Raw genomic sequence first — 25,925 nt, 5'->3', positions numbered from 1 at the left:
TGATCACTAAGAAAACTTAGCTATTAAGTAATCTTATTTACCAAGGATACTTAGATATTTTACCATCCTTGTTAAGGAATTATAGATATTTGTGATACGTATCACTTGAGATAGCTTGAAGTTGTGTTCAAAAACCTCATCAGATAACTTGTATAGTGAAGGATTTACCGCAACCGTAACCCTTTTTCCAATTACATAAACCTATATTAATTTATTTTCGAATAGCGATACGCTCTAAAAAAGTGAAAGATAAGCAACCACTCTAAAAGCTAAGAAAATCTCTCTTAAGGTTTTGTAGCCTATAAATTAGGAGTTGTAATCAAAAGTTGAAATATACAACCAACCTTCAAACTATATCTATTCTACACTATTATTATCTATTGTGAAATTCTTAGCAACAAAGTCTTGCTACCTTGGTCTTTCTAAGTGTAGATTCCTATTCTATTCTTGAACACTTGAACCATGTACAACCAACTTTACCTAATATTACTACGATGTAAACGATATACACAACCCCATCCTCTCTCTTTTCCTTTTTCAATTGTCGCCAAAAGTACTTTCAACAAATCTAAGGCTTCTCCTTTACACGAACATTCCAAATTCGTTTGAAATAGCGGTAATGGTGTGGGCGGGTGATACCATCTTTGCTTTCCCGAGTGCCCAGCACCCCTCTTTTGTTGGCTCTGATTCTGTCTCAAAACAACATCTGAACTACTTCCGACAATATGCACAACCTCTTCAACAGTATCTACATGTATCACACTATCCAATGTGATCTCAGCATCAATGATCCAATCAGGGTCAGCGGGGACCCCGCGAAAATCGGGTTTCCCTAAATTTACAAGACTTGGGCAGCTAACAATCATGAAAAGCCGCTCAGTGATAATAACGAATTTGCCCCCTTCTTTAAGTGGTTTGGAAAGAACTAGGGTTTCATCTTTTAACATTAACGTGTCATCAGCATTTGCAAGTACAGAAACACCAACGGCTTCTTCCCATAAGTAAGGTCTCAAGGGATAGTCTCGACTCAAAGGCCTTGGAAGACGGACCCGTAGGCGTTGAGATCCCATGTGGTAGAGTTTGCTTCGGTTTCTTATACTACGCGCTGTTTTTTCTGTGACTTCAAGGATACTTGCAGCCGGTCTCGCCACTAGTCCAGTTACTCCAAGAGCTATACCTGCAATATCAATAAACATTTATCTTTCTATTGGTTACAAATAGAGTAAAAAAAAGGGGGTAGTTTGGGCAGGTTAGGTAACAGGTAAAATAATTCTGCTCAAAAGGAGTAATTTTCAGGTATGGATCAGGTGGTGTCAGGAGTCAGGACCACAAGCTGACTTAAAACCCCTTATGACCATAATATAAAAAAATCCATCTTTAAAGTATTTAGCAAGCCCAAAACTTCATTGTATTCAGGGGCGGAACATTTAAGGGACAAAAGGGGGTATCCGCCCCCCTCGATTTCGAGAAAAAAAAAATTTTACACTAAAAAAAAAAAAAAAAAATTTACGAAAAAATAAGGTTTTTTTTTTAGTGTTTACCCCCCTTCGATTAGTTTCTTACTCCCTTCAATTAGTTTCGCCCCCTCTCGAGTCGGGGTCAAGTTCCGCCACTGGTTGTATTATATATTGTGTTAATTATTAGTTTGAACCTGACAAGACTCCAGGTAAGCCATGTTTTTCAGCTCCTCTTATTGGTGATTGGAGAAGACCCGTGAGCCCCTAAGATAAAAAACAGAACTTTTAAAGATTTAGCAGACTAAAAAAAAGACTTGTAATAAGGAAAATAAGGTTACATAATAACACAAGACAAGAGTTAGATTAGGAGAAAAACATACCTCCAAAAGTTCATTTATAACTCCTTTGCCATGAGATGACATGCCTTTTTGTTGCCTTTCCAATTCCATTGTGGTTGGGTCATCCATCGTAAACGCAACGATACCCTGCCATCAGTATGAAATCGTTAAAAGCCAGCATAAAAAAATTCGAAGATAAAAGGGGGATTGAGCGTTAAACGGCTATAATATACCTTGTGTGCTGCTTTACTGACTTGGGTGGCTGCATCACTTATGGCATAAACTGTATTGCTAAGAAGACTAGTTGTTCCTTGTGCCATGCCTGTGATTAGTCCGGCTGGGCTCTGCAAACATTAATTTAATTTAATTTAAATATAAGTATCAAAAGCAACAACAGATTAACTACGGAACATTACAAACATCGACACTAGCAACCAATTTATCTTGAGGAAGCATTTTTGACCCCATGATAAGGGTCAATCCTGTAAAGATAGCTTAAAAGAAAACACGCCAAGTACGTTGAAAGTACACTTTTAAGGCATGAAGCCATCTATGACATTGTTAACATGTAATTTAGAATATATTACTGAAAAAGATATAATCAATTCATTAAAGTAATACAGATTTAAGATGTTTGGACAATGGATATATTCCAGAAAACATCTTACATAAAATTACCTGCATAAAGCTCCTGGCTGGAACTGAAAGGAAATCTTTGATACCAAGTCCGACGCTTCTTGCGAAACCCATAGGATTGCCTATAACCCCAGCAGAACCAAAAACCTAAAGCATAATAATCACAAAATTTTAAAGGTAGTGTTGAACAGACATATATTATACATTACCATTACAAAGCAGATGACACCATGTAGGTGGGCCCCCAAAAAGACCATATATTAGAATTTCACATGCTAAAGGTAAATCTAACCTTGTACATCTCATGAAGAAGCTGTCGTGTGTAATGTATAATCAAGATCTCTCGAATGGATTCTAAGCTAGCCAACTGATGAGAAATTGTCAGTTGCCTAAGATGAATTCGTGCTCCCTCTACATCAGCTAGAGCCATAAGACCTCTCTGTACACAAGTACTCATATAAGTAGCGCGGAGCAGTAGATACAATAATAATAATTTAATCAACAACATGATGCATGATTCAATTTTAAAAATGATAAAGTAAAAATGAAGTTAAATTTTGATAATAATTATCCCAACAAGAGTCACCCGTACATGAATAAGATACTCTCCCGATGTAAGTACTCCGTTCCTTAGCATCCATGGACTGCTTGAAAAGCTGCAAAATGAAGAATTGTTAAGGCAGCAGGTGAAACCAAATCAGAACATAGCCAGTACTGTCCGGTCCAATATTACATTTTTCTTCAATTATTTCAACAAAATGATGTCATTGTAAGTTATAATAAAGCAGGATTCAATCACTAGCCTAAAGTTTGAATGATACAATTTGAAATTGAATTGATTCTAACAGTACATATAACCAATAGTGAACCACTAATTTCCATATATTTCAAACTTTAAGTACAGGTCCAGTGCACAGCCCTAAATATCAACGTGTGTTTCAATTAGAGAAAAAAGCATGGATAGAAGCAACAAGTGTGAATCACCTTAGAGTTAAAGTGACGGGGGCTACTTCAAGCACTTCAACGTAAATTTTCTTCTGTTTTCGTGCTAGAAGACAGATTTTCTGCCAAGGTGCTCCTATTGGAACTATGGAAGGAAGTAAAGGAAAGCCTTGACTTTGATTGTTACCCTCAACAAACATGAAATCCCCATCTGCCTTTTCACTTTGATGGGCCTCAAAAACTTTACTTGTCATATTTACACTGAAGTTTGAGGACAATGGGTGCAGGACTGAATCCACATCTGCCATTGCTCTGCTATGGAGGAACCTTGAAGAAACTGTCTTAAACAAGTCAAATAGACCTAAGATGACATCTTGCTCGAGTTCAAGATGAAAATCTGTCATTCTAAAGCAACAATTATATTAGTAACTTTTATCAACTTATTTATGAATGGCTCGAATCAGATTTTCTTTAACCTTTAACCCTTAGATGGGTCAAAAGTCGTCCAAAAACGGGTTAGATTGGTCAAAGGTCGTCCAAAATTGTACGTAAAACCTCCAAAATAGTTTCCTAAAACATATTATGGGTATATGGTCATCCAAGTTGGTAATTATAACTGGTGGATTAATACATTAAGAAATTCTATAACTTTTGGACAAAAACTATTTCAAGTAAACCCAACCAGTATTGACCTGTTCAACCCGAAACCTGTTTTGGCCAGCCACTCTAGTAGCCCCTGAAGTCCATCTGAACTTCAACAAAACACACCTTAAATTAATATGCTCAAATGATAGTAATGCTCTATCTTTGTTCCTCCATTTAGCTGCAGCCAATGAGAATACAGGCTCGATTGAACTGTCAGATATAAGCTGTTTCATACGTTCCCCTCTGACCCTCGAGGTATGATCTTTATCTTCAATCTGAGAAGCAGCAGGGGTTTTCTTATATTCATGGTCAAAAGATAATATAACGGGGTAAGGTGTAGTTGGCAGTTGATTGTCAATCTGCAGAGCAAAAATTTTCAAGGAAAACTTTTGCTGGTCCAAACTCTGAACTAGATCAATCATTGTGTTCCTTGCACAAGCAAAAAGCAACTCCTACAAAGCCAAAAATAAAATAAAATAAATATAAAATAAATAGCTAACCTACAAACAAGTGACAAACATTCAATTAACAGTACCTGTGGTTGAGAGCTCATAACAGATATTCCAATGAAGGGGATGGCAACTGATAATTTTTCAAGGTAAGGAACAGAAGTTTCTTGCCGTTGGTCATATTCTCGTTTATCATTTAACCGAGGAGACTGTTGGGTTTTTATATCATCAAAACTATGGTAACTCGAATCAATGACACTGAGAACCTGTAGGAAAGGAAAGAGGGCCCTTAGACTAAGAATTAGATTAAAAACATCAACACTTGCTGTCAGAATAATTAAATTATACCTTCAATGCTCCTTCAGCATGGACAGATAACAACAACTTTCTTTCAGGTTTCTGCAATATGAAATTATGAAAAATGTCACGAGTTCAAAAATCGGAATTACTATTATTTTATTATTTTTCTGGGCAGTTGAATGGCTTTCCATCACATTATATATATATATATATATATATATATATATATATATATATATGTATATGTATATGTATATGTATATGTATATGTATATGTATATGTATATATGTATATGTATATGTATATATATATATATATATATATATATATATATATATATATATATATGCAAAGATATACATGCACCCATAAGTAGTTCACTTAAAACTTAGAAAAACAACTGTTGTCAGACCTGTACCTCAAAAGTGATCGAAACTTGACCCCTTGTAGCTAATTTAGAATACAATTCAGAAGTAAACGAGTATGAAAAATTTACCTCAGAAGTGGCAGGTAAATACACAGGTTTGTACTCTTTGGCATCATCTAGAGTATAAGACCCGATTACTCGCTCAGCAAATACCTTTGAGATGAGGAACGTAACAAATGAGAAACATCTCTATACTTGATTACATTACAGGATACTTTATAAATTGAATGTATACCTCAACAGTCAGACGATGCGGGTAACAGGGCTCATCCCATGCGTATGGGCAAGATGTATAAGAATGGACGACAGTCTCAACTGCTTCACATTTTTGTTGATAGATGCGTAGTCTCTGCAAACAGCAAAGTTTATTAAATTAATCATATACGAATATGAATGCGTTCAGACCTACACAAGACATTTTACCAGAATAATGCACTAACTAACCTCCTTTGAAAAATTATCAATCCTATATGGCATAAAGCCAGTATCGTCATCAGACAAAAGAACTAGGTTCGTCCCAGAGTCTCCGTGAGGGTTCCCGAATACCTTGTCATCTTTGATAGCATCGTCAGCATTTTGGACCTCGACGCGCACCATATTTACAGCACCAGAAACATAGTTGCGCATTTTTAATTGTGTATCACCAAAATGTTCTGGAATGAAGCATCCGGACCACTGCCATCCAGGCTCATCAAAGCGAACAGACACAAGTAATTCCCTGCAGCCATATGCAAGTGGATAAGCGTGTGATAGAGATACATCTTCGGGTGGTCTGGGAAAGGGTCGAAAACAGTCATGGGATTAACCCGGCTAGGTAGCGTTCATCTAAGTAAAAAATTCTCGCCCTCCCCGGGAAAACATTTTCCGCTTATGTAAGTAGATATGCATGTGATAAAAGATAATGACTAGTGAGTGAACAGAGACACTACATTTGATAACAGCATAAACCTGAATAAACATATTAAAACGGGGATCGGGAAAATAAAATATATCAAGATCAAGTGTCGAAAAATCAGGCAAAGCAGAAGGTAACTTTTTCTGACTCGTATAACATTTAACAAAATCCACGTTCAAGTAGAGTCTTGTTGTTACATAACTTTTACCATTATATTAGAAAAACACACTCTCCAAGATTAGCTTGGTGCATAAACCAAGTTAATTTCTCTAGTTTGGTACAAACTTCAGAAAATAAGACTGGTTATCTCCCGAATTTTCAACATTCCGAAAAAAATAACATAAATGCCACTGTAAGTATGAGCTATCTGACCATTACAGGGTCAGTCAAATAATCTCTCTCCACTACCCACTACATGTACGACCCAGTGCTCCCTGAACAACCTATATGGGGAGCACCAAAACCGAGATTTTAAAACTGAATCAATGTACTTTCTAGCTTCTTAAAAAAGAGAGAATGTTTAAACCAGCTAAAAGTAGTTATCGCAACTTTTTGGTTCGGTCGCATACTATGATCTTGAGGTATGTTAGGTGTTGTTGATGGTCTGAACTATTGGACCAGTAGATGGTCAGTGTTCATATCTTGAGATACTGGGTAGGCAGGTAGAAACTGAATTCAGGCTCCGTTCAAGGATGAAGATGAAAATTTAACTACGGGAGATACCAATTCAATTTAATAAAATATTTTTATAGTACCTCGACGTGTCTGTCCAATGGATATGGGAGTGCTGCCCCACCTTCAAATGATATATCAAGTCAGATCCTTTCTGCCTATAGCACAAGTCCTTACTGCATGCATTGCTAATCACATATCTGGAGTATATACAGAATAAATAGATAAATGATCAGTAAGGAGAAGATAACCAATGTTTCCAAGTAACTGGTGTGATCGCGGCGGGGATATGTCGAAATGTAATACCTGGGCTGGAAATTAATAATCCTTGTTTTCCCGGAAAATGGTCCATCAATAGCACTAGATGCAGCAGATATAAGATATGAAGCATTGCTTGATGCTTTGGGAACAAGAACTGTAGTTGAACCAGTTGGTGGGACAAGGAAAAACTGATTAGACCATGCGTAGTCCGAGATACTTTCCACATCAATATCAGACTGGCCCCGCCTCACTCTTACCATAATCTCACTCGACAATAGATTAGGATCTGGAGAATACATGCAAAAATTGACCTTTTTGCGATTTTTTTCATCAAAGTCGACTTGTTTCACATTTATTTGACTTGTTGAAACTGAACCATTTTCCTTATCATGCAAAGATGAATTTTGAGAGCCTATAATCTCATTTCCTGACGGACCAGACGAATTGAAGGGTTCTTTCAGAAGCTTACCATGATATGCTTCCAAGCACTTTCTGGTGGAAACTAGATTATTATTTAGGGGAAGTCTTCTCATACCATTACCATTACCATTACCATCAGTATGTAAAAGATGATTGGAAGACAAAAGGCCAAGACCATCTTTTTGGCCTACAAACAGATCCTGCTCATCCAAATCATAGCAGGAAGGTACAGTGCAACCATGAGTTGCGATGCGTTCATTAGTAGAATTTGCAATGACGAGGGGAAATCCACAGCAGTTATACAATAAGAATGGCACAAAAATGCAGATTTCACGAGCCCCAGAGTACGCATCCATCACCTTTTCCATTGTCACATATAACGGACCTAAACACAAATCAGCAGTCACACCAAATAACTTTTGTGAGTGTGTGTGCATAACATATGTTACAGACAAAATCCCTAGGGAAAAAAAAAATGTATTCATCACCTTTAGAATTATCACCACTAAAGTTAATTGATTCCGATGACGAAAACTTTGTTCCGCTGAATTTAGCAATTTCACTAAACTTCTCTGCACGGGGAAACTTCAGACTGGATGGTCTGAACCCATCTATATGAATAGTTAGTGTAAGATCATGTGACGAATCAATATGATAAAAAGAATTTTCAACCTGCAAATATTGGAACAAAGAGAATTGATTATTATAAAAAAATGATTTCACCTCAAATAAGAAAAAAGATTATAAAGAAGTCTATTACAAGCAACAAACCTCTGAGAGCAGCATGCTACGAGTTACTCCACCACTCTCAATTATCAAAGATACTGTGATTGGTAAGTAGTTTTTTACAATTAAAGGATTGCTCAATGTAATGAGGTGAATACAACATTTCCTTGAGTGACCATGGTTCTGTATCTTGTCACTTTTGTTTTTCTCAACTGCTTGTTTTGAAGTATCATGAGGAGCATTATTATTAAGAGATGATCCCTTATTTATCCTCCCAACGGAAGGCAAACACATGTCATGCACCGATACACAACAGCGAAAAGGATCACTACTTGGAAGAGAAGGATAGCAGACGAATGAGCGCAAGTAACCAATCTTAATGTCATTGGAAAGAATATTAGAGATGCTATAAGCTTCACTCCACAAGTACGTGCTACCCAATGGACGCCATCTTATGCGCCCAGTTTCAGCTAAATGTAGAGGAAGAGGAAACTCACGCCCAGGATACACAGGGTCCAGAATCTGAAGTTAACAAACACTATGAGACATTAATATGCCTACATCACTACTTGCCATAAACAAAGAAGAAAGAAAACTAGAGGAAGCATAATTTGGAGGCCGAGTTTGAGTTCAAGGTTGAAAAAGACGCGGGACGGAGACGAGTCGCTAAGGACCTTGAAAGGTCAGGTCAGTCGAGACGGAGTCGAGACGGGGTTGAGACAGACGTTGACCAATGTTTATTTTTAAATATAAATATTTCAAACATAAATATTTTAAAAAATAAATGATTTTACAAATAAGATCATGTGGTGTATAACATATAGGTTTTTACAAATATGATTTTACAAACTGATCCGTTCAAAATTAACTGGGACGAAATAGCCACCTCAATATAATACACATTTTCTTAACTCACAGTACCTTAGGAGATACGCCAAATGGAATATCAAACCGCAATTCAAATGGGACTGACGTTGCATTCAAAAGTATGACCTGAAATCCGAAATCTTTCAGAGGATATAGAAACAGGCATTAGTGCTATACAAAGGTAACAATTTGGACTTACCGTCGAATACAAGCGCACTAACTTTGTGTATCGTTGAACTGAAACATCAATTATTACAGGAACAACATAACTGCTGCTTGTGTACTGTCTCTTGCTACCCTCAAACTCTTTAAAACCTTTAGAGATATCTCTGCCACTGTCAACTCCGGTATTAGAAAAATCCACCTCAAAAGAGGTGACACCAACCAGATCAATAGAAATAGGAGCAGACAGTGTGGATGTTCCCTCAAGTTGAAACATCATATAATGATGTTGTGCATTAGCAGGTTGCCTTTCACTTAAATTGTCAGAAGAATGGCTAGTACTAAATCTAAAGGTCTGTTCCTCAGTGGTATTGTCGATATATACTGGGTAAGAAGAACCTGGCTGCACATATTTTCCATCTTTCAATGATGATGATACTTCGAAACCATCAGAATTTTTAGAACCTTTGAAAATATAGAACACCAGAGGAAGTGAAGTTAAGTTTTCAAGTGTGTAAGGGGCATATCTGCCGGTGACTGCCTTTTCATTGGTACCAGTTCCAGGCAATCTTGAGTTTTCAGATAAAACACTCATCTCCATGAGAGCCCACGCATCCTTAATCATATCAGATGCTCTGAAAGCAACCTTAAAAAGTAAAATGCAGAATGAATTAGTGCAATAATATAATAATTAACAACATATGACATCATTGAATTGAACTTCAGTCTATTCTGAACGTAGAAGAAAACAGAAAAAATTGTCACAAGAACCAAATTGTTGTGTATCCTTCAGAAGGCTGAAAAATCTTCAAATGTACGTAGTGTAAAAAAAGACCACAAGAATTAAATTAAATATAATTTTACACCAAGAAAGTAACAACCTCAATAAAGGATTCAGTAACATTGATGTTGAGACTCATTATTGATTCAAGATGAATATCTGTTAACACCGGGCTGTTCTCTAGGGCACTCTTCCCATGCTCTCTTCTTAAGCTTACTTGGAACTTCCAAGGCTCAACAAAAGGCTCCCACAACACCTGGACGCATAAAAGATAGAAATAAGCTACTATAATCATCATTATTCGTTATATACACTATCTAATACTGTTTACATACACCAGTAAGAATAAGATGACATAATGATACAGCAGAAACATCACCTTGTGAATGTTATTATAATTCACTTGAAGCTCACTATCAACTGATCCTTCCAATAGATTCTCAGTCATCACACCATTAAATAACAAGCTTCCCATGATAATTTCCAGTAGAGGGCCACTGGAGCTCCACTAGATGATCACAAACACGACATTAGTTCCATTACTATATCAGTGAAATTGGGAAAAAAGAGATTTTGCAAATCAATCAGAATTCCTAGCACCTTCTTGTTAAAAGGGAAGAACTTTGACCCATTTATTTATAGATACAGATTTTGCTTATCTCTAACAAATTCAATTGGTAATAAAAAAGGGTCAAGGAGGGTAACTAGTCAAATGAGTCAAACATGCCAAATGGGTTCAATATGCCTCCTAAATCATATTATTTTAAAAAATGGTGTTTCGAGCAACCCAATCTTAGCCGCAAACAAAGAAAAAACCTTTTGTGACCGGAACCTGTTTTGACCAAGCCCCCATTCTGCCGCTTTAGTTTAAACCAAAAATTAGAAAAAGGTGTGATTGCAAATAATTTCACTAAATTTATATTTAGGTCTTCTGTCTCATGAATATGCCTAAGACATAAGTGCAGAGGCCAACTTGAATATATAAAGTTGTTGAAGTTGGGCAAAGTAGCTCTAGACTATATCACAGGGAATTCCAAATACATTAACACAAGATTACATCCAAACATATACTAAGATAGTCATTTGCCTACAATACTTCAATAAACTCGATGTATTGGGGGTATCAAACGTAGGAGAACATACCTTTTGTTCTGTCAAAAGAATCGAAAGCTTGCGTAGGTGAAATCTTAAATTTACTTCATACACTGGAGATTTTGAAGACCCGGCCTCCTCCGGAAACACAAAATGCATAGTTTGCCACAAATAAAAGATGTCGTGTGAAAGCCAAATATCAAGATTATCACACTGAATATCCCCCTTAAAATGCATGTGCTCCATCTGATCGTTACCAATATCAACCCCAGCATTGACCTGCAACAACTGAAAGATGGGCCAGGAATGGACACTCTTGTTCCGACATAGTTCAACTGTTCCAGTCATCTTCCCAATGTTAGACGTCATACTTGCATTTTTACCATTAACATTCACCTCGGTGCACCTGCTTTGCAAATAAATAAAAAGACAGCTGTAGTCATTCAACGAATTATGCTCTCGAATTTGGGGCGCCCCAAAAAATCTAAATTCTCCAGAGATTTCAATTGGGACACAAATTTTTATGCCAATATGATTTGATTTCACAATTAGTGATGGATGATGCGCTAATCCTTCTGATGATCTGTAACTTGACACACTGTTTGATGGAGACGTGTTTTCTGGAGTAGTAGAAAAATCAGATGGATCCACAGTAGATTTCTTTGGCACCTCATCCCGTATGGCAGTATTAGGAAGTTGTAAACAGGAAGAGCTAAGAAAGTCTATAACTTTACTCCATTCGGACAAATGCAACCATATGTTAGCACAAGGAAGGGAGAAACGAAGCTGATTTTCACCCTCATTTGACATTAAGACATTTAATTGAAGTACAGGTAGACTTTCACGAGAAGATGTTGTGCACTCAACTAAAACAACAACTGAGGTAGAGAGCGAAGAGAGTGTCAAAGAAGTAAATGAGATATCCAAACAAAGAAGCTGGTCATTTCTCAACGATACTGCACATGTGAATTTCATGTCAGCTTTGGCGATTAGTTCGCTACCAATATATTCTATCTGCTGCTGAGAATAAAGTTTTGCTGACATGGATTGGATACAACATCTAATTTCTGTGAGTGTCGCAGCCGAAGATTCAGTAGGAGGCACCTGATTTTCTTTAGCACTCCTTTTTGACTGGAGAAACTGCAAAACATCAGAAGTATAATGTCGAGATACATCTTTAACAGATGAGAACTCGTCAATGACATCTACGAATGCTCCAAAGCAGCCAAGTATGTCATTTCCTGAAAAAAAAAAAGGAAAGAGTATCACATAAATAAAAAAAATAATATATATATCACACATGTAAATGATGAGTCTGGAATCTGAGAGGTGTTAAAGATGCTAGTTTACCTTCAGCAATAACTTGGCAATCGCTAATCCTTGACATGACACATACTGAAGAAGAAGAAGACGAAGAACACAGAGTATTAGGCTCGTATGGTATTCTGATCCATACATCTCCACTAAAAGGTTCAATCAATCTAGCACTTCTTTCAATAACGCAATTAAATTTCAGAGAATCATATGCATTGTCTTTTAGAAGAAGATGATGTAGAGATAAGCCCCTCCCAAATAAATTTAGACAATGATTATGATCCACAATAAATTCATTCGGAACACAACACTCAGCTGGGATTCCTCTTAAAAGAGTAACCAAATCACATTTATCGATATAAGTGCAGTACATCTGTGGAATATCAAGCTTTAAAAACTGGTTAACAACGTTAACCACAGGTGCAAATAAAATAGAGTCCAATATCTCAAACTTGTAAGTCAAACTAATGTTATCCTCGGCAGGTGACTCTTTCGTATTCGAGTACCAATCAGGCAATGAGAAGTAACCAATGAGAACGGCCAGAAATTCAGGTGGCAATATACACGATACGTTTTGAATACTAAAATCTAATTCAATGCAAGGTCCTCCTCCTACTGATTCAATATTTCTTTTTTTCACGCGCATGTTGAACACTGGGGAAAGATTTGGCGATGCAGGTCCCCATAGAGAGTCTTGCACAGGCTGAGGACACCAATAGGAAGAGATGACCAACCCCTCAGTAGAAGAAAACACGTCCAAATAGTCTTTGTGGATAGCAATAAAGGATTTAGCAGCAGGAAGTGTAGCAGATGCGACAATGCACTTCGAGTCATGAAAGTGCAGTCTTATGTTGCTGAGATGCAGATTCACTACAACAAGACCACCTTGATCAGGATTTGACGGTAAACTTATGTCATGAGTTACCACCAATGGGGTGTATAGTTTCTGGAATTCCTTTTTTGCACTAAACTTGGAACTATTAATCTTACTTCGCCTTATATTAACAGCCTTTTTCCAGTCTGGACTGATATTAATTAATGAGGTTTCAAGGTTAACAAGTGGGCTGTCATTGTATATTGTAACAAAAGGGTAATGATCAACTGAGATGCTTTCCCAATCAGCAGAACTGGTCTCATATATATTAGAGCAACCAAACCTTTGAAAGTCAAAATAAGAACCCGATAACATACCGTTACTTCCTAAAAAGTCTTGATTCTTGACAGCATCAGGAGGTGAATACTCAGAAATCTTATCAAAAAATCCAACCAGTAATCCAATAACATATGGGTAGCAATGAAGATCAACATCACTTAACCATATGCTAAACCTTTGTTTAACCAAATCACCATCATAATGTAACATGAGGCACCCATTAGGTGAACTATTTAGATCATCTTCATTGTGTTGTGATGACTGGGCAGAAAAATTATTTTCAGACAAGCATAGTACAAGGTCATCTGCGCTATTCAGTGAACGAAACGTTACTCTTAAAGCCCTTGTACACATCCAGCAAGCTTTTGTCGATTCCTTGAGAACAAATCTAGTAAATAGGAACACAAACAAGTAATCATTCCCAGTGATCTATTCAAAGTCTAACATATCCTGTATATCAGTGTAAGGTCATAAGTTAACTTATTATTAACAACTTTCTAGAACTTACCTAACATCCAAATCCTGTAGAGAAGCAGTTAATGTGCAGCTAGCATCCAAGCCATTTTCAAGGTCAACAATGACACTAGCAGATTCCAAATTAGCAATAACAGAAATCCTGGAGGTCCTAAGGTTTTTAGATTTATTAAAGCCCCCCATATCATATGACGAGATCGTCGATGTCGTTCCTAAGTGTGATGTATGATGCAGCATATTGAAACTTTCAACCAGTTCCAAAACTGCACCAATAATTGATGGCGACAAGTGTGTCAAAAGCGTTGTCACCACAACATAAACCTGAAACCAAACAAGGGAATTAGATCTCATGTCATATACTTACTAGACCACTAAGGAAGACTAATTAATAGGTTCTAATAATATATTCAAATTTAAAAAAATGCAAATGAGAGGAGCATATCGGCACACAAGTAATCCCCCAAGAAAGATGTCAATCGTTTTATCTCCAACTTTAGTTCACATATTATACATCGACAGAGTTAGGATCCCAGAAGGTTTACCTACCTCTAATGCTTTCAATGAAGGCTCATCCTGGACGATGCACCGTGCTAAAGCAGAAGAAACATCGAGTTTTTCCATGATAGGATAAGTATAAGGATAGTGAGGCACAACTAAGTTTATCTGCAGGATGGCCAGATGGGAGCATCAGTTCTGTGCATAAAATGAGAGAAACATTAACTCGTAAGGAGAAACAGTGCTGACCTCTAAATCACTTAATTTGATTTCAAAATGATCATGCAGATCTTGAATCTGAATTCCCTTTAGGACATCACTTGAATCAATATCTATCAAATTCCTCACAAATTGAGATGGCACATTAATATCAGGGGCAAAACAGCCAATATCACGCTTGGAGGTAAAGGTAATAGCTGTTATTCCAAGTACCTGGGGAGTTAAGTAATATAGTTAATACACTAGTCTTAGGATGAAGGAAAATTGATGAACTAAAAGCAAGAGAATAATTATGAAAAATTAACTTACCTAATAGAAAAGCTAAATATAAACATCTTAATAGAATTAACATACAGGTCTGGACCCATCAAAGCGTTGCGGGTAAAATCAGAATGTCATATAGTATAATCATATTTTAGAAAGCAAGAACTAGGTTGATCAGCTAAAGGCCAATACGATGATCAAGTTCATTAATAAGAGTATTTCATACTTTAATCTACTCAATGATACTTTAATCAAATTCCTTGAGGATCAAGTTTCTTCATTTTCCGTACCGCGTCAGTATCCTATCAACATAAGCTAAAAAAAGAGAGACTAGCTTTCAGTTTCAGACTTTCAAACTGGATATGCAGCAAGGTAATAATTGTCTTATATATTAATTTTATAGCCATCGATCCACCGATGAATATAAAATGATAATTTTAATGAGTATCAAAGTCATCTACAAAACTTAAGGTAGACCATAAAACATCGTTGTTGTTATACAGATGAGTATGAATATATAACTTTAGAATCAGATCAGAATAAGAAGATTGGAAGATAATAGCGTGTTCAAATGACCATGAGAAATAATATACCAGTTTATGCATCTCCGACTTCTCATTCTCCCAGGGAATAACTATTTTAACATTTATCAAGCTAAAATCTAACTTCATTCGCTTCCGACTTGACAATATGTATCTGCAAAACCATAGGAAATAGAATACATAACGGATTCCATATTTAAAGGAAAGTACAGTTTTACACATACTGTTGTTGTTTACTCAGTTTCTAGGACCTAAAGGGATATGAAAAAGGTCCAACTTGAGACCTCCCATTTAAGGCCCAGTGACAACTGAACCACAACCGTACTAGGTATCCTCTAACAATGCTCAACAGTTAAAACACAGATGACACAAATAATGCTTGCAGATATTAGTAGTTCCAGAAAATAATAGCAAGTGAGATTATAATAAATAAATAAAGATAACACATACTCGGCTTTTGATATTAGCCGTGACTTCACATCATTAATCCCATTAAGCGACTTTAGGACCTGTAACATAACCCAATGTTAGTAGTTACTCCAAACCCAATAAATCAACAACATAGGTTAACTTGTCATTGTGAGCTTCAATCCTTGAACTTGTGTAGTTCCAAAAATATATACACTAACTTCCCAGCTCTCTCATACTCTCACTTAATAGTATAGATAGATAGATACTATTAGTTGCATATCCGGATGGTATTGTCATCAATACAAACAGATAGAAAACATCTGGGCCACGCAACATTTATTTGCTGACCAGAAAAACGGGTATAATAACTTTATGCAAATGATATTTATTAAACTTTAAATCTCGTATGTTTACAAAAATCTGAGTAATAGAGCCACTTATGTATTCAATTAATGCTTAACCGCTCAACTACGGATTCTTTTGACTAAATAGAATTTTTAGAAAAGAATACATGTATATTATGCAATTTTAGATGCATGTTACATTGTTACAAGATTTAAACTAGTTATAAGATATCGATACTGCAATATATTGATGGTTCTTAAAGAATGCATGTACTTTGTGAAATGGATAAACGGTGACCAAAAAAAAAAGAAAGAAAAAAAACTAACCCTTTCTTCATGAGATGTAAGGGAATTCAGGACAGTATTGAACTCCATGATATTCAAAATAAATGTTGGATCAAAAGTCACTTCAATTGGCTCAAGAAGTACCTGAAATAAAGCCGAGGGTCACTCTCATTGTCAGAAGTTTCAAACAATGTTGGTAATGACCTCCAGTTTTGTAATTAAGAAATTTCAAGTAGAGTACCTTCAATGTCAATTCAACCTCTTGATTCTCTTTCGGAATGTAAGCTTGAATATTTAAAGATGGTTTATCAATTTTTATAAAATGTTCCTCGGAAACAACCTGAGAGAAAACGAAAAATACTTTTAACACCCATGGATGGACTATGGAGAAACCAAAATATAATTGGTCGGAGATGGAAGTTAATCTGCATTTATGAGACGACATTTACAAGAGTTACTGCCAATACGACAGCGTAATAAACAGGGTAGCTTGGACTTGCTTATCCTTAATACGACAATACAGTATGTCAAAGTATTGTATGCACCATGCTAAATCAGCTAGTAGGGAAAATCTACTACCTCCAGACTTGCTTATCCAGTTATCCTTAATAAATAGAAACAAGTATGAAGGGAACATGAGAACATACCCTTCTAACAAGTATAATAGCATGCTCGTTCAATGAATTCATCATCTCAACAGCATTGATTGAGGCAGTTACAACAACCGACTTCTCCCAAATCATACACTCCATAAGATTCCCCTCAAGAACCAGTTCAGCGATAGCACGGCCAAGCTTCCTAGACAAAGAGAATAAACTTTTAGGAACTAATAATGGGATATTTACTACTAAGGACTGAACTTAAAGATTACTAAGCATCTTGAACTAGAAACTAAAGTTAGTTAGCATATATATATATCAAGGTATACTCAAAATCAACCTCGCCAGATTGGTGTCTATAAGTAAACTTAATGCAGTAAGCAGAATGGAGCTAGAAAGGTAAAGTTGTACGTATATAGAATATACATAGCCACATAGAGGATGGGACTATGTTACTACTCACAACTTTAATCCTTTACTCAAACAAAGTGCATCCTGACAAATCAATATCCGGCCACCATTTATAGCTTCATTCCAGACAAGCATACATATTAAGCATATGATCATGTCATCAGAAAAACAGCAAATGATGGAAAGGGTTTGAGAGAAAGAAAAGGCCAACAAGACTCAAACTTATTCGCATCATCAATATTCTACTACAAGACAAAAGCTATACTTCACACACAGCGTAACACAAAACGCCACGAAAGCACTTCTCCTCAAAGAGCACAAGTTGCGTTTCAACTCAAAATCTAAACGCCAGTATTACGAGAACATAACGCAGATCAAATTGACCCATGCACCAATGAGGAGAAGATAAAAGATAAACTGACCCACCAAAACCTGAAGTGAAACAAACAGAAACCTCCTCAAGTCTTAGCTTCATATGCTGCTGCCAGCATTATTAGTACTTATTACTGAGTAGTATTTAAATTGATGGTAAATAGTTATCTTCACAACAGTTTTGACATATATCTATAGAGCAAAGACTGGACCAAACATCACATATAAGAAGGTAAAAAGGAACTCAGTTTTCACATGGTGTTACCATGAGCTTATGAAATGATAGAGTATATGTGTCTATATAGCAATGATTCTTTTGGGATGCATTTTATGTTAATAACTTTAGCATATAATTCTTCAAAGTCTTAACTAATCCTATTCATACTTGTTGCGCAGCGTAGCAGATATTTGACGTATAGAAAATTTGATGGAGGACAAAAGAATTCCATCACTTCCACCAGCATCCAGAACAGAAGAAGGAGCAGGATGGAACTTTGTTGCCTCGTAAATATCCTGTCAATAAAAAAATTTAATGATGAGATCAAGTGGAATTATTCAGATCAATCAAGGTTAAGTGCAAAACAAACATACCTTAATTACTTCATCTGAAACAACACCAGAAAACTGGCTTGAATCATCTGTACCTCCAGCACCAAGCATGCCACGGGACAACCACTTCAACCATCCTTGGGCCTTGCCTTGTGGTTGATCATCATCCACCGACTTCTCAAAAGAAGTATTAGCTTCATTCACTCCAACGCCAGAAATAGAACCCACCAAATATTCCTACATGTGCAGAGTAATTAAGGCTATTATATCCAATAAGGTTAATCATAATTTCTCCATTTGGTCCAAATTATTAAGATCATACCTGAAGCTCTTTCTCAGCAGCAGACCTATAACTTAAGATATCGTCTAAATCAGATGATTTCTCCATTTGGTCCAACTCCATAACAATTGCATCATCCAGAGGCTGATCACAATTACCAAAAAAAACTGAGTAAATCATAATAAGCTACTAATTTAGCGGCCCACTATAGTCAGACAGTAACTGCTAATATTGGCAGACTTTCCAACTTAGCTCAACAGCATATACTTAAGTAGAAACCTAAAATTTCCTTTTATCAAAGCAACTATACTACAGTAAACGTCAACGTAAAAATTCTGAAACAGGAACATAAAAGGAATAAAAATACATATATAGTGAGTCAAACTTAAATAACAAAACCGGGTCAGTTGATAATAATCTAGTATAATGTGCAAGCTGATTTAGATTGTTTTCTGAAATATTTATACACTTTGGGAGAATTTCAGCGTACATGGGCCATAAAATGACTATATTGTAAGAAAACACAGAAATACATTCAAACATCTAACCCATGAAATTGAAGGTAATTCAGTCTCGGTTAAGGGCAACAAAGTTGATTCAACTTGCACTTTAGGTAGAAATAGCAGACACGTAACCATTAATGATCAGTATGCTTAACCAGATGGCCATATCCTTGTAACAATATTCAGATGGCATCAAAAAGATAATGAAACTAGCAAGTTTACCAAGGTGTGAAATGCTTCAACATCATAAAATCAGTAACCTATGACATTCTAAAATAAAAAATGTTGTGCAAAATACTGAATCTGTAATGACCTCACCTCCTCTTTCTGAAGGCACTCCAACTTCAACTTGTACAAGTTTACATACCGCCGTTTTTTGCCTCTGTACAAGAAAAATCAGGAAACTTTTATAGAAGGTAGCAAGGTACGATGATTAAAAAAAACGCATAGTGATCTTTACAATCTGGTATTACTCTATGTCTCCTGCTATAAATAGGAGCACGCCTCTTTATAAAAAAATCATATATTTTGGAAAGGGTGCAGTACATTCAAGGGATAGTTTGAGCATAACATAAACTAATGAAGTCAAATATGTTCAAAATTTCAAGCATGCAAGATGAATAATGCTAGGACATAAATACAAGGTGACAACAAACAAACAAACAGAATAGCATGATATAAGTTTAGGTGAAGAACTTACATCTGTTCACCTAAGTATCGCCATGAAGTTCTCTTTAGTCTTTTCTGAACATCAGCTAGCACAGATTGTTGAGCATAATGCCACCATTGTATCTGCCATCCTACAGGCCTTTCTGATAAAGGGCTTCCCCGTGGACGATAACGCCCATACCTAACAACATTAAAAGCAGTGTAACGTCTTTAATAATCCAAAAAATTTGCATTTATCGAGTATACAAAAACAAGCATATAGCAGCAACAGAATACAAGTGTCATGTATCACATTATTTAAATCAAATTTATACCAAGTAGTAGCCTATAATAGAACACTTTAGACCCGCTCATTATAATCCACATGAAATGTCAAAAAAAAAAAAAAATTAATAATACGTTACGGACAGCAAAAGCATGAACCGTAACTAAGAGTAAACATTTACGGTAAATACGACATCAATGACACTCATGATTGGAAACCAATAGAAGGCCTTTTCTTAGAAAGGCACGAAACAGAATGTATGTCAATAATTCACGGGTTATATAAGACATGAAAGGTACAAGAAGATTTGACATTATGAAGTATAACACAGATCAACTGCCTTCACTCACTTCTCTCTTAGACGGCAGGTGCACAGATAATCAGATAGATACAAGATTTGCTGCAACTGATCTTCATTTAGGGACAACTCCTAAAAATTTGGCACGTCAGTATATTGTTATATAATGTCAAAAATAGTAAGTTCTAGACAACGAGTAATTAATTAATTAAAAATGTTGTAGAACTAACCAAGCCAGATAGCTCGACATCGATAGAGTATTGTGCCGCATTATTCTCTAGCTGTCCAGACCTATTCACCTGTAACAACAACAGCAAAAATTTTACTACTGTACACAACATGCATTAATCAAACTATAAAAAGTAGCTACAAGGTACAAACTGCATCTGCATGTATTTTTCCAGTTCACTAAATTTTACCAGAGTAAAACAGGCAAACACTTTCTTAATCAGACACATCCGAATATGTTGCATATTCAGTGGTACAAATGAATGAATCTTCTTTGAACCAACAAAGACAATGTAAGTGAACAAGATAAACGTAAGCAAACCAAAACAATAGTCAACAACAAGATATTTTCACAGAGCCAAAAGAAACTCATAACGGAAATGATTTATATAAGTCTCAGAAGGGTTTATTAACTGATAGGCACCTACATATATACCTGACTTGTGGGAACAGATCATTTTGTTATGAGATGATATAAGCAAAGCATGCATACCGAAATAGAAGCTGATACGTCAACAGGAGCCAGTAAGTGAATATGTTCATCACTTTGAAAGCTTGCAACAACCATTGACATGGAGTCCTCACCATTGTCAGTATATAGATCATTTGTAGATCCACCAAAAGTTCGACAATATACTTCCAAACCTTTAATCTCCACAAGTTTATTTACTTGGCCAATTCTCACCTTTCCGCTTGATATCCTGACAAGTATTTCAAATAACAAGAAGTTCAGTTGGAAGTACAGTTATATCTTCTTCAACTATTGTTAGATCCAAAGTAGCACACTAATTTCAGGTTCATGAAAATCAAAAAGTGGCCAATGATATACGGTTTAAAGAATTGTGAAATCAGTTGATAAATCTTTTAGCTTAGATAGCCGTTAAATCTGAAAGCATTTCGACTACTTTGCCTTGAAAAGGCTACACTGAACAACATGGATGTAGAGTAAGAAAAACATACCCGGTGAGATTCTGCTTCATTGCAGTCAAACTAGCCAACTTCAAACCAAATACAGTTTGTTCCTGCAAAACAACCCAGATATGACTAATGCTTCATCAGATATGTTCTACAACAAAATAAAATTCATCAGCTAATTTGTATATCATAGAACAGTTAATGATACTGTTCCAGCTCAAAATTATACAAAAACCTGACATTGTTACTAATAAACTTACTTAAGATGGATTTTTCCATATTAGTCCTTACATTACTAAAAGTTCCACCTACACGGAAAGAAGAACAAAAAAAGAGAGGGCAATACAGATATTTTACAACAAATACCCACCGCGTGGTAGAAAATGGGTTTGGAAATTCCATTTAGTAAGGATTAAATAGTTATTAAGTTGAAAGGACTTACCAGAATTGCATAATTTGAGTAATTTTTAGGCATATTCAGAAAGAATGAAAATAAAAACTTGATGTGGGAGTTTATCTAATACTAGTAATCATATCAGTATCTACAACGAATATAAAATTCCAAATGCTGCCAAAAATGGCTATACTTGAATATGTTGAGGTGATTCCATTAGTTGCATTATTTTAGATTATATGGTGTCTGGGTGAACTATTGCATGGAGTACTATATCTTTTACCTATTGGTGACCCAAATCCTAGAATTTTGTAATTTGTACTATTAAGTACAACTGATATTTCTTTTGATTAAGAACGTTGGAGAACAGATGGGCTGGTGGCTGCAAGGTTACGTTGGAGAACGCACTTCAATTTTTTCAGGGTTCTTAGTTATACATAGAATTTACAGTGTAATTTTATTTTATTAAAATGGAGTACCTCCATTGTTAACTGGCGAAACTGATTGCTAAGAAGACATTTGGACCACTTTGACAAAGTAAGATTTCGTAATAAAAAAAAAGGACATGCAATAGAACAGAAAGGACCTTGTCATTTGAAATATCTCCATATACCACCTGGACATTCCTGATGGAGACTTGAATGCCATCAATAATCTGGTGGAAATGAGTATAATTCAAACTACTGTCAGTGCATTTACACATTTACAAGAAAACTGCATTCACAAGACACTTAACAAGCAAAGGATACATATACATACATAATTTTAAATGATTTAATCATTAGAGTGGTTAAAGCAACAAAGAATCTCACTACCTTTGCAGTAATGTATGAAATAAATGAACTCCCGGTCTGATTATCTGCAAGAAAAACTAGAACTATAAGCATATAAAATGTGAAAATGCTTACTTTAATCAGTTTTATGCAACTAAATAGACATCCCCTGGAAAAGAAACAAATAGCAAAATGGAACAACCTCACAAAAAATTGCCTTTTTGTAACTACTACTTTTCCCCCAATAAGACTAATTGCTTTATAGCTGCTGCATATTCGATTATGGTCAACAAGTTTCCTTTAGTTCGATCTCATGAAGAAAAAAAAACATTGAATATATTTGGCCAATATCACAAATTCAGTGAACTATGAGGCAAGTCACACTTGAATAAAGTGGATGTTCAATGGTGAATAAATGAAACATACATAGAAAACATAATTCTACTAAGATGCAGCCAACTCTGCTAGACTTTCCCTAGGACCTAGAATACAAAAATTACCAACTAACCATAGTTCTCCAACTTCTTTAACATGCACTACCACTGTTTATGACCTCTAACTTCTTAATACAAAAAGTAAGATACATCTTAAATTCTTAATGCACCTATGTTTTCCAACAAGGCTATAAGAAACATGCACAAACATGTATGTTGTAACAAAGAGATCAACAGAACACTAAACGAAAGAAATAAAAATGAAATCATAAGCAAATTCAACATAGACAAGAGGCACAATTACAAGCAACTTCCAGACAACCTGAAAAAGAGAGCATATTTGACGTAGAAGAGAGCATAGAGCAAAACAGAGGTAGCAAAACTGACTTGAGAAAACAACCGGTTGTTATCTAAGGAATCGGTCATCTTACCTTTCAATGTGCCTCAACGTCTACACTTGTATTTTTTGTTTTATTTTTTACATAGCTTAGTATCACTTTCAAGTAACAGATCATCCATTTCCAATCTGAGCATAACTTCGCCTAATCAGAAATATTTTAGACTTGCATATTGATAGCTAACCCAAGGTTCAATGTTGTATGATGACATTATTGGTTACGAATAGCATGTGAACCGGTGTGATTCAAACTTACAGATGCATTATAAAATAGTGACTACATTTTGAGAAAAGACAGATTTAGACATAGCGGGAATCTAATCCAATTTCAAGTTATGAACCCTAAAAACGTTGTTTATAATATGATAACGAAGAAATTGTCGACCAGATAGCCAAATAAGTGCAAGTGTTCAACTATTAAAAAAAATACCAAACGATAACCTTAAATCCAAACAACTTTGCATATTCAAGTATGATTGTCATTTCCATATTCAGAAACCACAACAAGCTTTCAAGTCCAAAGTAATCAGCTATAATCCTATTGAAGTATTACTCAGTCCTATCAGCCAAAGGCCAAAATATGGAGTTGCCTAAATAGATTTATGAATAATATACTAGTGTACAACGAAGAACATAAGATGCATCAAAGTAGCCGATAGGTGAAAATAAGTAGCTCACCACATACACGTTGCGATAACTTTGCCAGTTCTGCTGTTGCAAGTTTAGCCTTTTTCCCAGCAAATTCTCTTCTTTCAACAGCATCAGTGCTCCACTACAAAAAGAGTATATGTATAAGACTCGACTCGATATGATAATAAAGAATAAAAACTTCCACTCCAGTTCTACCAAATTCCCTTGTGTGGCTGTCACCAACAAAGGATTATATTTCAGAGACATTAGAAAATAGGCATTGGTTTGCAAGACTTCATAAATATATATTAGTCCACCACTGTGGTGAAGCTCTGTGTTCATTAATTAAATTTGACATATAAAATATGAGTCTTCCTAATTTTAGTGATGAACAAAATATAGTATATGTCACTTTCCACATCAAACTGAACTTTCTGAAACTGTAAGGCGCTGAAATACATGAAACAATGTGAAATCATATAATATGATTAGAAATACACAATACTCATACTAAGATGAGGCCATACCTCTTCATCCTCACGTTGGGATGCACAAACTAATATATCCTCCAAAATTATTATGATAGGGTCCCAGCCAAGCTTTTTCCAAGGAATTCTAATACTTAACCTCCCAACACGTCCTACAAACACCAAATATGTCAATGTGGGAGTTTATAAAACCAAAAAAAAAAAAACCGACAACCGTCATAAAATGAAAAACCAATAAAAATGAATGCAATAAATTAATTCTCTCAACCTCAGCTCAAAAACGGATAATCAAATGCTACTCATGAGAGGTTTTATCAAGTAAGAAAAACAGTTATAGTAACATTTTATATGCAGAAGTAAAAGGTAGTTGCATCATAATATTAATATCTTAAACATCCAAGCAATAACCACGAAAGAAAAAGCATTGTAAAACTAAACATGATAGAGATCACCTTGCTTTAAAGCAAAAGGAAGTTCAAGATAGTCAAAAGCTTCTAGCATTAACTCCACATTTTCCAGTAACACTTCCTCTGCATTAAAGGTGAATTTGACATGTATACATAATAATAAAAATGAGGACAAACTTGAAAAATTGCCATTGATAATGAAACTAACACAGAGAACATTAACAAGCCTTTATATATATATATATATATATATATATATATATATATATATATATATATATATATATATATATATATATATATATATATATATATATATATATTGTACGACAACTCTTTATGAATACTAGTTATACTGTACGTATATTAGGAGTATTATTACTACTACTAAACTAAAATTACAAAGGCCAGGAGGATATTCAATCTCAATGGTGACTTACCATTCCACAAAGTAATCTTGAGTTGCTCCCTGTGTATGTCTTTGATATATTGCCCAAGATACCCTAATATAAGCTGTCGTACTAAACCTTCAAACATTTCCTATATGAAATATACAATCAGAACACAAAATTATTATCTACAAAATTGTCACCTCTACATCAAATTTGATGTTTAATTTTTTTTTTATTTTAACATAATTGTAAATTATGAAATTCGTTTAATTTGATCCAGGGTTCACTTGATTTGAGTTAATTTAGGACGAATTGAAGGTGGGAGAAACTAGGGTTCTTTATTTGCAAT

The 25,925-nt window shown here is 35.4% G+C and overlaps 1 protein-coding gene across 1 annotated transcript; it reads right to left on the bottom strand.

The window, feature by feature from the left end:
• Nucleotides 1-218: 218 nt before the first annotated feature.
• LOC139852286 (intermembrane lipid transfer protein VPS13) lies at nt 219-25,925 on the bottom strand. The gene is made up of 47 exons (XM_071841555.1): nt 25,625-25,925; nt 25,230-25,307; nt 24,817-24,929; nt 24,338-24,431; nt 22,871-22,914; nt 22,642-22,710; nt 21,707-21,768; nt 21,240-21,447; nt 20,749-20,817; nt 20,571-20,650; nt 19,987-20,136; nt 19,605-19,668; nt 18,826-18,927; nt 18,546-18,740; nt 18,340-18,467; nt 17,220-17,370; nt 16,814-16,912; nt 16,615-16,716; nt 15,983-16,041; nt 15,584-15,686; nt 14,757-14,939; nt 14,559-14,675; nt 14,047-14,333; nt 12,422-13,926; nt 11,123-12,312; nt 10,359-10,487; nt 10,080-10,235; nt 9,236-9,844; nt 9,091-9,162; nt 8,215-8,691; nt 7,932-8,115; nt 7,069-7,828; nt 6,846-6,962; nt 5,640-5,913; nt 5,431-5,544; nt 5,265-5,348; nt 4,816-4,866; nt 4,554-4,733; nt 4,142-4,470; nt 3,416-3,778; nt 3,024-3,087; nt 2,724-2,870; nt 2,474-2,578; nt 2,029-2,139; nt 1,838-1,942; nt 1,652-1,721; nt 219-1,177 (listed from the first exon to the last, which is right to left on the bottom strand). The coding sequence occupies exons 1-47, from the start codon at nt 25,719-25,721 to the stop codon at nt 477-479; spliced, it is 10,551 nt and encodes a 3,516-aa protein (XP_071697656.1). The 5' UTR covers nt 25,722-25,925; the 3' UTR covers nt 219-476.

Source organism: Rutidosis leptorrhynchoides, chromosome 6 (genome assembly GCF_046630445.1).
Source record: "Rutidosis leptorrhynchoides isolate AG116_Rl617_1_P2 chromosome 6, CSIRO_AGI_Rlap_v1, whole genome shotgun sequence".
Classification (NCBI taxonomy): Eukaryota; Viridiplantae; Streptophyta; class Magnoliopsida; order Asterales; family Asteraceae; genus Rutidosis; species Rutidosis leptorrhynchoides.
Note: the sequence above shows the minus strand (reverse complement) of the source record. Positions and strands in the feature narration are given on the sequence as shown.